The following is a 15095-nucleotide window of genomic DNA, read 5'->3' as shown; positions in this document are numbered from 1 at the left end:
ACTTAAAAACTAGCGAAATCGGTTACAGGGGGGTCCCTAAGTATGGGGCAGATGTTTTTTGATTGCAGGTGCTTGCGGCAGGTGGAATTTTTACCTGATTTAAAACTTCACTTTAACAACTTAAAAATATGCTAGCACGCATTTTCATGTACCCCAAATTTTCTGGGAGTAGTTATTTTCTCCAAAAAAATATTGCTTAAAGCTATTCTTCACCACTTGTGTAAATGCTTTAATTGGCAGCAATTGACACAACTTAAGTACCCCAAATACCTTCATTAGGGCTAATCCCCAATGTTAGTGCTTCTTTTGGGGGCTGTCAGGCTGAGTTCCCCATTTTTGACAGGACTTTTCGCCTGTTTCTGTTTCGCCGGGTGCCGTTTTCGCGTCCTCTCTACTTGAATACGGTGAAGAGTGGGAGCGCGCCCGATACTTTTCCGCATGCAGGTCATGCGATGTAGGCGAAAAGTCCGGCATGCAAAAAATTATTGCATGTGCGAAATTAATTGAATACGGCTCTAAGTCTTTCTAACTTTTTATACAGTACCACGTGTTAACATTATATGTATCAATATATACACTTTAATATTGATACATGTAGGGAGCAATCCAATTAGGTGCGAGTTTGCAAAAACAAGTTTGTTTTATGAAACTTGCAGACCTCGCACGAATTCATGCTTCTGAGAAATGCGAGATTCAATTAGAAATGGCTATTTTCTCTTCTTGCGGTGAGTCTGCAAATTTTCTATGCAACTTGGAAGGAGTGCATGAAACAGTGGGGAGACCCATCCTGGACCTGAAAAAGTGACAACTTCGTTAGCAGAATCCTATAGAATGCTGTTAGTGGGCATAAGGAAATGTATTGGAGGCTTTTATATGGTGTCAAATAGCTGATTTGTGAATTTCTTTTCAAGTCCTGATCGGCTGAAACGCGTTAGTGCTCCTATCTCTTGCCTCATGAACTAGGTATTCATTCTTGAACTCAGATAAGCATATAACCTTTTTAAAAAAATATATTTATTCCTATATATGTTTTATTGAACCTTGGTCTATGTGATGCACATTTTTTGAGTGGACACTTATTTTTTTTTTTTTAAATAAACTGTTAGATTTTATTTATAAACTTATTGTGGTTGTTTTTATATAGTTATGCACTTTCTAATGTCACGTGTGTGTATGTGTATATGTGTGTGTGTATGTATGTATATGTATATATGTATATGTATATCCATTGATTACCACAATCTCTAGTGACTGCTCCAAGATCTGTACTTGGACCAGTGGTTCTCAAACTCTATCCTCAGGACCCCACACAGGTCATGTTTTCCAGGTCACCCAGCAGATGCACAGGTGTATTCATTATTCACTGACACATTTTAAAAGATCCACAGGTTGAGCTAATTATTTCACTTGTGACTGTGAGGAGACCTGGAAAACATGCACTGTTTGGGGTCCTGAGGACCGAGTTTGAGAACCTGTGACTTAGTAAATAAACCACTTTGCCGTTTATTAGTCTAAGCTTCGGGTTCTAAAACCCAGCTCTTCCTAATTAAACCTCTAATTGTTTGTTTCTTGTCTTTCTCCAGATCTAGTTTAGTGCATCTGGCAATATTATAATTATTTCCTGATTTAATACATTGATTTAGATGAATATAAAGTCTGTTCTGTGGATGTCTCAAACCGTTTGCAATCTGTGTTTCTCCATTATGCAGTGAGGGCAGCGTGATCAGCTATTACTTGTCTGAGTTCTCCGTCCCAGCTTACCTCGAGTCTGCTCTAGACAAAGCCATGACTAACCTAAAAGTGCAGCCAACCGCACGAAGGTGGCCCGGCACTTTTACAGTCGATTCCTTCGTGGCGTACCGTAAGCAATATTCTCGTTAATGATTTACCTATTAGGTTGTTTTATTTACTGTACATATGCAATATAAAATTTCTAATTAAGATGTATTCACCTAAATGTATGCTCGAATAGCCCTGTTTGGCTCGCCACGATCTCTGCGAATTAGCCATGCGCATTAAAATATGCTCCTTAGTCTTCTACTTTATACCAATTCTTTTGCAACAAATATACTAATCCTAAATACATGTTTCGTGGGACCATTTTATGCTCCCTTTTTGTAAAATCCCAGAGTTTATACATGTATGTTCTCAGGCTTGGTTAGTGTACCCCCAGCAGGGGAAATGGGCTTTGCTCGCCACCTATTGGCCACCAGTGGTATTGGGAGTTTGTGTTTCTCACCCCAAAGTAAAGCTCATTAATGTAGGATTGATGTCTATAAGGTACCTACCTACTACAATTTTGCGAATTATGACATACTGTTCTGCAAGCAAAAAGAGCTTTCTATCTGATCAGTTTTATATACAGAAAGAGAAGCCGTAATTACGGTTGTGGAACCTGTCCACACATAAGCCATTAAACTCGTTTTCAAGTGCTGGGCAATCAAAAATATTCAAACGTGGGAGATTATTTCTGAATGATCTGTTATACTGCATCGCTTTAGATCCTGTGTGTGCCGCACGTGTAGTGAGCAAAATAATGTATCATATGATCGAATTGTGGGCAATTGAGTTCATAATAAAATAAAAAATTTAAATGGACCCTTTCATTTGCTTTTCCAGCTGTGGAAGTGACTGCAGCGAGAAGTCTCCGTGACAGTGAGTATTGAATGTTTTATATAATTTTACTGAGAAGTTACCGTTTTACGGTTGCTGTTTATGGGTAGTAGAAGTCAGAGCCGTAACTAGACTGTTTGGTGCCCTGTGCCAGAGAGAGCATTGGCGCCCCCTCATTTTTTTAAATAGGGACATTAGATAGTGCACCTGAAAAATCGCCATGGCCTCATGGGGAAGGGCCAGGGAAGAGACAGGAGAGGCCAGGAGAAGCTGGGGATAAAAGAAGAGGAAGCTACAAGTATGAATGATAAACAGGAAAACTGACAGGCCCAAACAGCGCCCCCTGCCCTGCAGTGCCCTGTGCCATGGCACAGGTCGCTCCACCCTAGTTACGGCCCTGTTAGAAGTTGTTGCCACTAACTAACCCTGTATTTGCATTTGTGGCTTGTACTTACTGCTTATTTTACTGAAAAAGCTTCAGCATGACTACCTTTAGTGCCCCATTTTTTACCCCCACACAAAATCTTTGAAGCATCATTTCCTTTATTTTTTAATAAATCGCTGTGGCAGGTTATAAGAATAATCTTCGGAATCACCATTTTTCCTTGGTTTATTTCTTCAGGCTGCTATTGCTTAAAATTTTGCACAGTGTCATGATGTAACTACTATGCAAACCACAGTCATATGGCACATATTGTAGAGAGCAGAGGGGCTTCGGAGTGCCCCCTCTGAGCTCTGACTGCCTTGTGCACAGTAAGATATTCTTCTCCTTCCTATGCCTTCACATTGCATGCTGGGAGTTTTGTGACTGGTAGCCACACCTTTCTACCCTCCAGGGAGGATTTGAAATGGAGATAATGATTTGTAGGAGGACAGCTAAGAATAAATATTAAATGGGATTGCTGCTTTAATATGCCAAATATTGTCCTCATTGACATAAACTCATGATGATCTCCAGTTAACTGAAGATACCCCTGTAAATGGTTTTACCTTACTTGGGATATAATAGGGGGCACAGGGTGGATTTTTGACCTGACCATTCTTTAGGTCACTTGTGTGTCAACTTTTCTGTTTGCACTCATTTAATAAAGGCTATTTTAATTTGAAGTCCATGGCAACATTGCCTATTGGTGTCTCCTTATGCCATATGATAGCGTTGCTTACTCAACGCTCAATCTCATTTTGGGTGTATGTTGATATTTGTAGTTTTGTTTTATTATATATATTTTTGATTTATATTTTTTCTCTGATTCCCCACAGACCACTGCAGTTTTTCTTTGCACTCCAGTCCCGGAGTTTCTACCTCATTCATCTCTCCAGGATTTCCCAACTCTCCGTACCCAGCCAATTCTAGGTGCCAGTGGGCACTCCGGGCAGATGCTGGTCACATGATCCTCCTTCATTTCAAAACTTTCAAGATGGAGTCCTGTAAAACACCCAAGGGAGATTATGTAACCGTGTACGACTCCCTGACAGCGGTGGAGCCTCGCGTCATGGTGAAGTGAGTACCGCGGCCATTGTCCTCCAACTGAACTCGTTGTGAGTGATAAAACTCGTTGATAAATGAGGCCCTTAGAATGCTCAATACTACAGAGAGAGCACTAGGAAAGGGGCCCATTGAGAGCCTAATAAATGTGAGACCCCTCAACCTAATCTCTGTTTACCTTTTCCAGGCTTTGCGGCAGCTACCCACCTTCCTACAACCTTACCTTCGTCTCCTCGCAAAACGTTATGTTGGTCACTCTTGTCACAGACGGCGAAGGGAAGCATCCCGGGTTCAAGGCAGAGTTTAGCCAGATACAGAAGACCACACGTAAGATTTTTAATCTTCCCCCTCTATAAAAAGTGCCTGGAAAGTCACTTGCTAATATGGCGGAGCTGTCCAGTCAGCGGACTACGGAAGCTAGACAACAAGTGGCTCAGGATATTCGTATCATATTATACATAAGTGGTCCCAGATTGTGACAGACACAACTAACATTTCCGGTGCATTAAACAGTCACCCTAGTCTGAGATGTTCCCAGTCTGTGTCCTTCAATAGAAATAAAGACATAGATGCTGACCCGCATAGGAAACCCCCCCCCCCCCCCATTACCTCCAAATGTCGGAGTCCACAATGAAATAACCGAATTGCCTCCCCCATTAAGTTGTGGAACCAGTATTCCACCATCTGTGGTAATGCATGCAGCATGATATCCAATCACTTTTATGTTGCCATGGGATTTTGGGTGGTGACATGCTGATGAGCACCTACCCCTTAAGCAAATCACAGCGGATTCATTGACGTATGCATTCTGGGAGTTCTGATCCTGGGCTTTAACAGCCCAAATGTGGGACTCGTACACCTTCTAACCGCATACAAAATGGGGGCGGCCTAATTGTGCCTCATACAGTGGACATTATTTTAGACCGGTTTATACTTTTTCTGTGATAACTTGGTGTTTGCCCATCCCCCCCCCTTTGCTAGCAGCCTTGTGTTTAGACCTAAAGGCTCATTCTTGCCCCAGATGTTGCAGGCTCTTGTATTGTGAATGTCACATGTGACTGTGGGGTCTAGTTACTAAGCAGTGTTAGGAGACAGAGTGAAAAGTGATAAGGTGCCAGCCAATCAGCTCCCAACTGTCATTTTTCAAACATAGCCTTATCACTTTCTTATCACTTTTCACTCTGGCTCCTAACACTGCTTAGTAAATAGACCCCTAGGAATGACAGGAAGGCTTTTTTGGAAAACATAAGAGGATTATGTGAACAGGGACTATGGGCCTGATTCAGACCCACTCGCGAGCGGCTGTCCGCTCGCAAGTGGGTCGATGTTATGGACTGAGCATGCGCACGACGGAGGGAGCTCCGTCGTGCGCATGCGCCAGACGCGACGAGCGAAGGAAAGTCCTTCGCTAGTTGTGTCCGATCAAAGGGGGCGTGCTGTCAATGTTGATTGACAGCACGCCCCCTTTGGTGGGCGTGCCGGGGGCGTGCCTCCCTGACGGGGGCGTTCCCACGGGAACGCCTCCCGTCAGAAGCCGGCCCACTGACATCACTAGTGATGTCAGTGGGAGTGATTTTGGCTCTGATAGAGCCAAAATCACTCCAGAGCTTGCGGTTGAAAACCTCAACCGCAGGCTCCGGCTCGCAATTTCGATGGTCGCGATGGTCTCGACCATCGCGACCATCACAATGCACGCTCGTATAGCCTGTGGGTGGTGACCCACAGCTATACGAGCGTCCAGGAGGACGCTCCATGAAAATGGAGGCCGGCCCTCATTCAGAGCGTGCGCTCTGCTCAGAGCGTACGGCTCTGAATGAGGGCCTATGTTGGTAAGATAACTGACAGAGGGCTGAGCAACACCTTGCATAGAAATTAATAAAATGTAGGCAACGGAAAAATTACTATTTCAAGTCTTGCTATTTAACACTCGACAAATAACAATGGAAAATTAGAGGATAGGTTTGATGTGTTTAATGGTGATGTAATTACCATCCCGGGGGTCGGGATTCCGGCAACCCGTTTATTGTATATTTATCTTAGTGCTTTGTTTACCTGTAAATAGTCCAACGTTTTGGGATTATGATTGGCCTTTGTGGGGGGCATTCTGTAATTACACTGAGGATTTAGGAACATGTTGTAGATTTGAATGGATCCAGTCCTGTGATATAAGTAATACATATGCGCTGACCTGGCTTTTCTTCCAGTCTGCGGCGGATCTCTAAAAGACGCTAGTGGAGAATTCAGCACCCCCTTCTACCCAGCACATTACCCGCCAAACAGGGAGTGCACGTGGGATATCCAGGTACTTTTTGAGTTTTATATATGTGATTTATTTGATGTAAAGACCTCTATCATTCCAGGTGCTGACCGCAGTTCTCTGTCCCTGTCCCTTTCATAATTGGTGCTTGTTTCTCTAAACGCAACAAAAAAACTCTTTGGTCTGTTCCTGCACCCAGTCTGTAACCAGCTCCCCCATTGGTGCCACCCTATCTAGCCCTGCGTGCCAGTCACTGGCATGTTAGCGATTCAGGACGATGTCCGCTCGTCATGGTGAGCTCTTGGTTCTGATTTGCTCTGACACATGAACGTTTCCTATAACTAGAACTTCCCAGCACACATAATCCTCACGTGTGCTTTTTATCACTACATAAAAGGGTTTGCACATTGTCACATTATTACATGTTTCTCCAGCAAATAACAGCAGGTGCCCCTTGTTTATCCTGCGTAAAATAATTCTGCAATCCTGAGCTTTGTAATTTAGGGTATTGTCGTTTGTGGCTTTTTGCAGGTTCCTGGGAATAAGTTTGTGAAACTACGGTTCCCTATGTTCTACCTTCTTGAACCTGGAGTCCCCATCACTAGTTGCCCCAATGACTACGTGGAAATCAATAATCAAAGGTCAGAATAATGATGTACTCTTAGTGAATCTTAGTCACTGTAATGGACGAGGGGGGATGTGAAAAGGGCGGATGTCACAGTGCACAGAACAGAGTTACTTCACAAACAATGACCATTTTGGTAACTCGCTCTCACATTGCCTCCCCCAGAAGGTCACTGCTGATCATCTCACTGGTTCTACATGTTATATGTGGGTGTTTAATCTCTTTCCTAAATGTAAGATTCTTCATCCTGTCAACTTCTGTCTCACAGATACTGCGGGGAACGAGCTCCGTTTGTGGTTTCCACCAACAGTAGCAAAATCCAGGTGAAGTTCCGCTCCGACCAGTCTTACACGGACACTGGCTTCTTGGCAAGATACCTGTCCTACGAGCCACAGAACCGTGAGTACATGAGCATATTTATAAGCATGAGAGCATAGCTGGCAATGAGTCCCTCAGCTTTCCAACCAGCCCAGTCCCCCTATCTATAGGTAGAAGTGTGTGAGTGTGCGCAGCCCAAACCTTTCAGTCTGCAGAGAACCGAGCAGATAGGCAGAGTCACATATTGAGGACCAATAAGCTGCTGGTGATTTGGGCATTAAAGCTTCAACCACCTGCTGATACCTGGTGATGCTGCTACTGACTCTCCAGAATGCTCCTCTTTTAATAAGTGCGGCATGGGCTATATGATATAGTATCTCTCGTTCCCTGCTAGACTGCCTGCCCGCAGCATTTCTATTGGTGCACGGTACATTCCACATCAGGGCAGTTTATCCACAAATGTGAAGTGATGGTCCCTATTGATCCCTATGTAGAAGTACACGCAGAGTTCAAATGGAACAGTGATAGCTATGACCGTGGGAAGATGGTCATGGAACATCCCGCATCCAGTATGAACTCTTTTATATATACTTCTCATAGGGATCAGTGATCCCTATTCTACAAAACATGTACACAGTGTGCAACATGTTTTGAATACTTAAAAATTAGGAATATATCAAGCAGTGGGAAGGGGAAAAGTTTCCCATAGCGACCAATCAGCTTCTACCTATCATTTTATAAAATATACTTGATAAACGTTACCTCAAAGCTGATTGGCTGCTATTGGCCACTTCTCCATTGGTCCCACTTTTCCACTCTCACTGTTTGATACATTTCCCCCCTAGACCCCATCTTGGAAGATTGTTACAATGAGGCATGTGACACATGTGGGTGGGACTTGTTTCTTGTGCACCTGCGTATAGACGGGCTGATTTACGTATGCACATGACCTGGTTCCTGCCATGTTGTATTAAAGCACTACTGGAGTTTTTTGGGTTTTTTTAATAGTCACAATGTATTCTGGAATTCGGCTAAAGGTCCTGATTTCTTTGTTTCAGCCTGTCCTGACCAGTTCACCTGCAAGAATAGTCGTTGTATAGACAGGGAGCGGCAGTGCGACGGATGGAATGACTGTGGAGATTCCAGCGACGAGATATCGTGCAGTAAGTACAGGGGAGTAGCGAGGGTGGTTCCAGTGGAGCATGAGCTCTGGGTGCCAAAATGGACAGAGGGCACCATTCAGGCTTCCGGAATTCATGGGGTGCTGCACAGTATGATGGCCGCCTGTTAGTTTTATCTCTGTTTGCTCTATATCCTAAATAAGTTACGGATCTGAGATACATTTCATGCCCCCCATGCTGCCCAGATTGTCTCCCCTCCGGCCCTCCCTCCTCTGTGATCATCTTCTGTCCCCTCCCCTGTCCTGTCACAGTGATTACGTTCACTTCTCACCTCTTTAATTCCCTCCGCTCTCTACCATGTGATCGGCTCTTTGCCCCTCCCCTCTCATATCTTATTGGCTTCTGTCATCACCCCTCTCTGATCGAATCTTTGCCCCTCCTCTCGCCTTTCTTATTGGCTTCTGTCACCACCCCTCTCTGACCGGCACGTTCCTCTCTGATCCCTTCCCTCCTTCTCTCATTCATTGTGCTTCAATGGACTTAAAAGTGAAACATCTGAGGTACAATCCTAAACTTAAATTTTAAGGTATGAGTTTGAGGGTGATACTGCCACTGTTTGCTGTTTTGTTTTTCTCTTCACTTCAGTATTCCCCCGCAGGCTGGCCATACCCCATTTTCACAGTTCAGTACAGGGAAACGGGGGGGCGCTATGACATGCCCTTTCTTCGGGCGCCATGGTTCCACGCTACTCCTCTGCACATATGATACATGTACAGTACTCATGAGTGCAGTCATTGTGAGCAGTTGTTGACACCCGTCCACCATGACTCCCTGACCCATTTTCCACCTCCGTCATCTTACACAGTGGTGTCTAGTGGTCACCCCTAGGTCGAGAAAAGCAGAGTATTGAAGCTTTAGTATTGGGGTTAAGCCTGGTTGCAGGCTTAGGGGAGAGAGGAGGGGTTTGTGGAGAGTTCGGGGTTTGGGTTCTGGATGTGGCACTGGAAAATGTTCTTTTCCTAGTATATAAAATCGCGTGGTAACGGTGTATATTTTGCATGTTTAGAACACGTCAGTATTTACAAAAAATGAATGAATAAAAATCTCTACCTCCACCTTTTTCCAGCCTGCTCGGAACTACAATTCCGCTGTAAAGCCAGCCAGGTGTGCAAACCTCGCTTCTTCCTGTGCGATGGCGTCAATGACTGTGGTGACGGCACGGACGAGCTGGAATGTAGTAAGTAGTACTTGTGTGAAGCCGTGGCGGTGCTTGCTGCCAGTGTGTGATCCTCGGTGTGTAGTAATAGTAATCCCATCTATTTCCCAGAGTGCCCAGACAAGCATATGAAATGTAGAAACGGCAAATGCATCCCGGAGGCTCAGAAGTGCGATAAGACCGATAACTGTGGTGACGGCACGGATGAGTCGCAGTGCAACGAAGGTAAGTGACCATAGAGTAATGTTGTTGTAGTATATGTCATTCTTACTTTATAATGCTGACTTCACCATACAGCACCAGGCTAGGCTCGTGTTTTCACCATACAGCACCAGGCTAGGCTCGTGTTTTCACCATACAGCACCAGGCTAGGCTCGTGTTTTCACCATACAGCAGAACCAGGCTAGGCTCGTGTTTTCACCATACAGCAGCACCAGGCTAGGCTCGTGTTTTCACCATACAGCACCAGGCTAGGCTTGTGTTTTCACCATACAGCAGCACCAGGCTAGGCTTGTGTTTTCACCATACAGCAGCACCAGGCTAGGCTCGTGTTTTCACCATACAGCAGCACCAGGCTAGGCTCGTGTTTTCACCATACAGCAGCACCAGGCTAGGCTCGTGTTTTTACCATACAGCAGCACCAGGCTAGGCTCGTGTTTTCACCATAAGGCTAGGCTCTTGTTTTCACCATACAGCAGCACCAGGCTAGGCTCGTGTTTTCACCATACAGCAGCACCAGGCTAGGCTCGTGTTTTCACCATACAGCAGCACCAGGCTAGGCTCGTGTTTTCACCATACAGCAGCACCAGGCTAGGCTCGTGTTTTCACCATACAGCAGCACCAGGCTAGGCTCGTGTTTTCACCATACAGCAGCGCCAGGCTAAGCTCGTGTTTTCACCATACAGCAGCGCCAGGCTAGGCTCGTGTTTTCACCATACAGCAGCGCCAGGCTAGGCTCGTGTTTTCACCATACAGCACCAGGCTAGGCTCGTGTTTTAAACCGGTTATGTAAAGAGGGATTATATCTAAATTATTAGCTCTGCATTTTATGGTGTAAGCCTAACACCTGCCCCTTTTTGTTGCAGCTGTCGTCACCACTTGCACACCGTATACGTACAAGTGTCAGAACGGGCAGTGCATCACCAAGCTGAACCCGCAGTGCGATGGAGTGAACGACTGCTCAGACAGCTCAGATGAGAGCGCAGCTGTATGCAGTAAGAAACTTTTACTCTTCTCTATTCTATATTGATGCACCCTTCTATGGCCATGTTTGGCAACCTCATAGAGTCGGGAAGGGGGGGGGGGGGGGGGGTAAACTGATGGCCCTAGGTGGTATAATGTGAAGTGAGGGCAATATGTGTCATAGGGCTCTATTTATTAACATTATTTTTACTAAAATAATGTGAAAAAGGGTGTTTTCACACCCTTTTCACATTATTTTAGTATCACCTATAGTTATTACAGGGCAATTAAAGTAGAATTCGTAAAATTCTACTCCAACCCGAAGTATCACTTATTTTTAGTAAGCAGATCGCATTTCCCATAATTGTAATGGGAAATGTGATCTGGCTGGTAGTTACTAAAAATACATTGTAAAAAAATACCGGAGAAAGCCCTGTGATAATAACGCCACCTGGAGGTGGTGTTATCCAGGGTCTCCCCCGGTTACCGGACTCCTGCCCTGCTCTAACGGGGAGAGCAGAGCCGGGAGCCGACCCCAGTGATCAGCTGTGTGGTCTAAACAGATCACAAGCTGATACAGTGTAAAAAAAAATTAACTTACCTGACTCCAGGGACCAGTGGTAGGGGCTCCGGTGATGTCTCCCCTCTGGTCAGCTGGTCTCCCATGCTGCACTGCGGCCCGGTCATTAGGTGATCGGGTCCCAGTGCAGTATGGGATATCACCTGACCGGAGGGCATGGAAGACATCACCGGAGCCCGGATCATGCAGGCAAGTGTAATTAAGGGAGAGGGGGGGGGTCCTTGGGGAGAGGGGGGATCCGCAGTCGCGGGGGGGGCGGGTAGCAACAGCGGCAGGGCGGCGCATGCGCGGGGCACTAGTCACGGTATTTTTTTTTAACAAAAATACTGTGACTAGTGTGCGGAGGGGATTTGCAGGGACAGAGCTTTCTCGCAAGCTCTGTCCCTGCAAGGGATTTGTAGTAAATTCACACTACAATCTGCATTGCAAATGCGGATTGTAGTAAATAGAGCCCTTAATGTGAACTGGGGGCCAGAGCTGGTGCAAGGTTTCTTGGCACCCTAGGCATAGCTTCAGCCTAGCAATATGGCATAATGTGAACTGGGGACCATTACATTGTGGCATAATGTGAACTGGGGACACTACAATGTGGTAAGATGTGAACTGGGGGCACTGTGTGGCATAGTGTGACTTAGTGCACTACTATGGGGGGGCGTGGCTTCAGGTGATCCTCTAACCTTAAAATGGGCTACACTTTCCTCCTCTTCTCAGCACGTAAACTCCGTACATTAAATGATGAAAGACACCCATATGTAATAACAGATCATCCGGCATTTTAAACAAGTGTTACAAGCTATAAGAAACAAACATGACCAGAAAGCAGAATGGAGCAGTGTATAAGATGTCCACCAATGTGATCCGGACGTCTGGCCTGAGATTGGTCTACTTTGTTGTTGTAAAGGACTTTAGTTGAGTGGCAGCTTGAGCCTGTATGTGTACAGCATATTGTGCATTGTGACATCTCATGTTGTTGCCATGGTTACAGCTCTGGGGAGTATGGCCCTCAGACTATGGCAAGAAGCGAGCGCTCGTTCTGAAGGAGGGCGGCCGCTTCTTTTTTTAAGTGCGGCCTCCTGGTCTCTAGCTAAGCTGTGGGTTACCACCCACAGCTTTAGCGACCGACCAGGTTGATGGTCAAGACCATCGCGACCATCAGGGCTTGCGACGAGACCCTAAGGTTGGGTCTCGGCAACCGCAAGCCCCAGGGAGCTTCCTGCTCTGATCGAGCAGGAAGCTCCCCACTGACATCACTGCTGTCCACAAAACAGCAGGCGTTCCTTAAGGAACGCCTCCGTTTGTGTAGCCACCCCTCCGCCCCGCCTATAAAACGGGGCGAGCTGTCGATCACCATCAACAGCTGCCCCTTTTGTAGTGAGCTCCGGAGCAATCAGCGTTTGTGACCGTGTCTGAATGAGACCCTATGTCCCATGTCTTTTATAGATAAAGCCTAGCAGTAATTAAATATCTTGGGGTGGGATGTGGTATAAAAGTAGACATTTAGAAGGTCGACGCCACATGGCCTAAGCCTACAAATCATGTAATGCTCCCATCATCCATGTCAGGTTCTTTACATATTCTGGCAGATCTCTAGGTTATCCCAATAAAACCATCCGACAAATATGTTAGATTAGACGGACTCCAACCTCAATATTTTATCTGTTCCTAGTAAATGATAGTAAAGTGTGTATTTTACTAAAGTGCGGGTTTATAGAAGTAGAGATATTGCCCATAGCAACCAATCAGATTCTACTTCTCATTTATCTAGCACCTTCTAGAATATAATAGCTAGAATCTGATTGGTTGCTATGGGCAACATCTCCACTTTTTAGTAAATAGACACCTAAGTGTGAAAACATTGCCAGTTTCTTATGTAAATATATGAAAACTGAAAATAGGAGACTGGGCAGAATCTTTTCTATATACAGTATAGTATTTATACGGTAGATGTCATATTGGCCTTGTTCTAAGGCCAAATAAAAACAACAAAATGGGTCCTTCTTATGGGACTCGTTATCAGTAGAGATAATGAAGTAGACGTCCTTGCAGGTAATGTCTTAGGGGTCTATTTACTAAGCAGTGTTAGGAGACAGAGTGATAAGGTGCCAGCCAATCAGCTCCCAACTGTCATCTCACAGGCTGTGTTTGAAAAATGACAGTTGGGAGCTGATTGGCTGGCACCTTATCACTATCTCATCACTTTTCACTCTGTCTCCTTCTCCTAACATTGCTTAGTAAATAGACCGTTTATTCTGCTATCTTTCTTTTATGTTGATTTGATTACTATGGAAATAGGCCCCCATTTCCGAACGAATTTTATCACCAAAACGAGTGAGAAATATCACTGTGTATGATAAATGTTGCTCCAGCCAATCAGCTCCCAACTGTCATTTTTCTAACAGATGACAGTTGGGAGCTGATTGGCTGGAGCACCATTATCATACACAGTGACATTTATCACTCGTTTTGGTGATAAAACTCGTTCGTAAATGGGGGCCACAATGAGGCCTATAGTTTGGTCCCCTGGTCCCAAGCTGCTGCCCTGATCCAAATGTTAGTTCTGCAAGTGTCCGTATACTCACCCTGTACATGTTACTTCTCTCCTTTCACTAAGATTGTGGGAAACGACCGTACAGCAAGAAAACCCGGATTGTGGGCGGTGTGAATGCAGACTTAGGGGAGTTTCCCTGGCAGGTCAGTCTGCACACGAAGAAAGATGGACACACTTGCGGCGCATCCGTGGTCTCCCCGACTATCTTACTGTCTGCCGCTCACTGCTTCCAGGATGCCCCAGGAATACGGTACAGGACCCCTATCCATCTCTCTTGATTGTTACATATAGAAAATCCTTAACATAACATCTGTACTCCATATATGTGGATGTACAGTATATCTGCAGAATGTACAGTATATATTTTCATAATGTTAGAGACCAGTGCCGGATTCTACCTAGGGGCTGGGGCACTGCAGCACCCCAGTAAAAATACCCCACTGTGAGTCTTTAGAGAGCTCCGATCCTCCTGCCTCCAGCACCCCCCACTCACCGGGCTGGCACAGCAGGGAGCTGGAGACAGGCACCCTGTGTTGACCTGCATGTGCTGGCAGTGTAGAGGCTTCCTAATGGTGTCCCTGCCTGCTAATCTCACACAGGGCAAGCCGTGTCAGGGGAGGAAATTCTTCCTCCTGTGGGACTGCCAGTCCGGAGTCTGGTAGCACAGTAAGAGCTTCCAGCAGGAAGCCCGCACTGTGCTAATGGAATCGGTATGAAATACCGCTGGACCCCTTACCGGCGGTTCAAATGCAGACAGCGCCTGGCCGACAGAGGAAGAAATCCCGATCGTCCCTAGGTAAGTATTGACTAACCTAATCTACCCCCTAACCCTCCCTTAGGGGTGCCTGACCCTAATCTTCCCCCCCCCAGTGCCTAACCCTAATCCCCCCCTCTAAGTGCCTAAACCTAGCCCCCCCTTCCCCGCCGCCTATACCCAAGTCCACCGGGGGGTGCCTAACCTTACACCTCCCCCTAGCCTAACCCCAACCTCCCGGGGGGGCGCCTAGTCCTAAGCCCCCCCCGGGAGCCCTAAACCTAACTGTCCGTCCCCCCGTATCCGTCCATCCCCCCCCCCCCCCCCCCCCCCCGCGGCTGTCCACTGTGGTGCCTGGCATCCGCTCGATCGGGATGCCGGGCGCCGGCCTCCCG

General features: G+C 46.0%; 1 protein-coding gene across 1 annotated transcript in view; it reads left to right on the top strand.

Annotated features, from left to right (window-relative positions):
• Positions 1 to 15095, top strand: part of ST14 (ST14 transmembrane serine protease matriptase) — a 56924-nt gene that overhangs the window by 32217 nt on the left and 9612 nt on the right. Inside the window, exons 5-16 of the mRNA XM_088476234.1 lie at positions 1710 to 1861; positions 2620 to 2655; positions 3874 to 4114; positions 4287 to 4426; positions 6304 to 6401; positions 6888 to 6997; positions 7250 to 7380; positions 8358 to 8462; positions 9547 to 9657; positions 9748 to 9861; positions 10722 to 10850; positions 14010 to 14196. Coding sequence (XP_088332360.1) covers positions 1710 to 1861; positions 2620 to 2655; positions 3874 to 4114; positions 4287 to 4426; positions 6304 to 6401; positions 6888 to 6997; positions 7250 to 7380; positions 8358 to 8462; positions 9547 to 9657; positions 9748 to 9861; positions 10722 to 10850; positions 14010 to 14196 — 1554 coding nt within the window. The remainder of the gene's footprint in view (positions 1 to 1709; positions 1862 to 2619; positions 2656 to 3873; positions 4115 to 4286; positions 4427 to 6303; positions 6402 to 6887; positions 6998 to 7249; positions 7381 to 8357; positions 8463 to 9546; positions 9658 to 9747; positions 9862 to 10721; positions 10851 to 14009; positions 14197 to 15095) is intronic.

Source organism: Taudactylus pleione, unplaced genomic scaffold (genome assembly GCF_031769625.1).
Source record: "Taudactylus pleione unplaced genomic scaffold, aTauple2 ptg000185l, whole genome shotgun sequence".
NCBI lineage: Eukaryota > Metazoa > Chordata > Amphibia > Anura > Myobatrachidae > Taudactylus > Taudactylus pleione.
The sequence above is the reverse complement of the archived record's forward strand: the minus strand, read 5'-3'. Positions and strand labels throughout refer to the sequence as shown.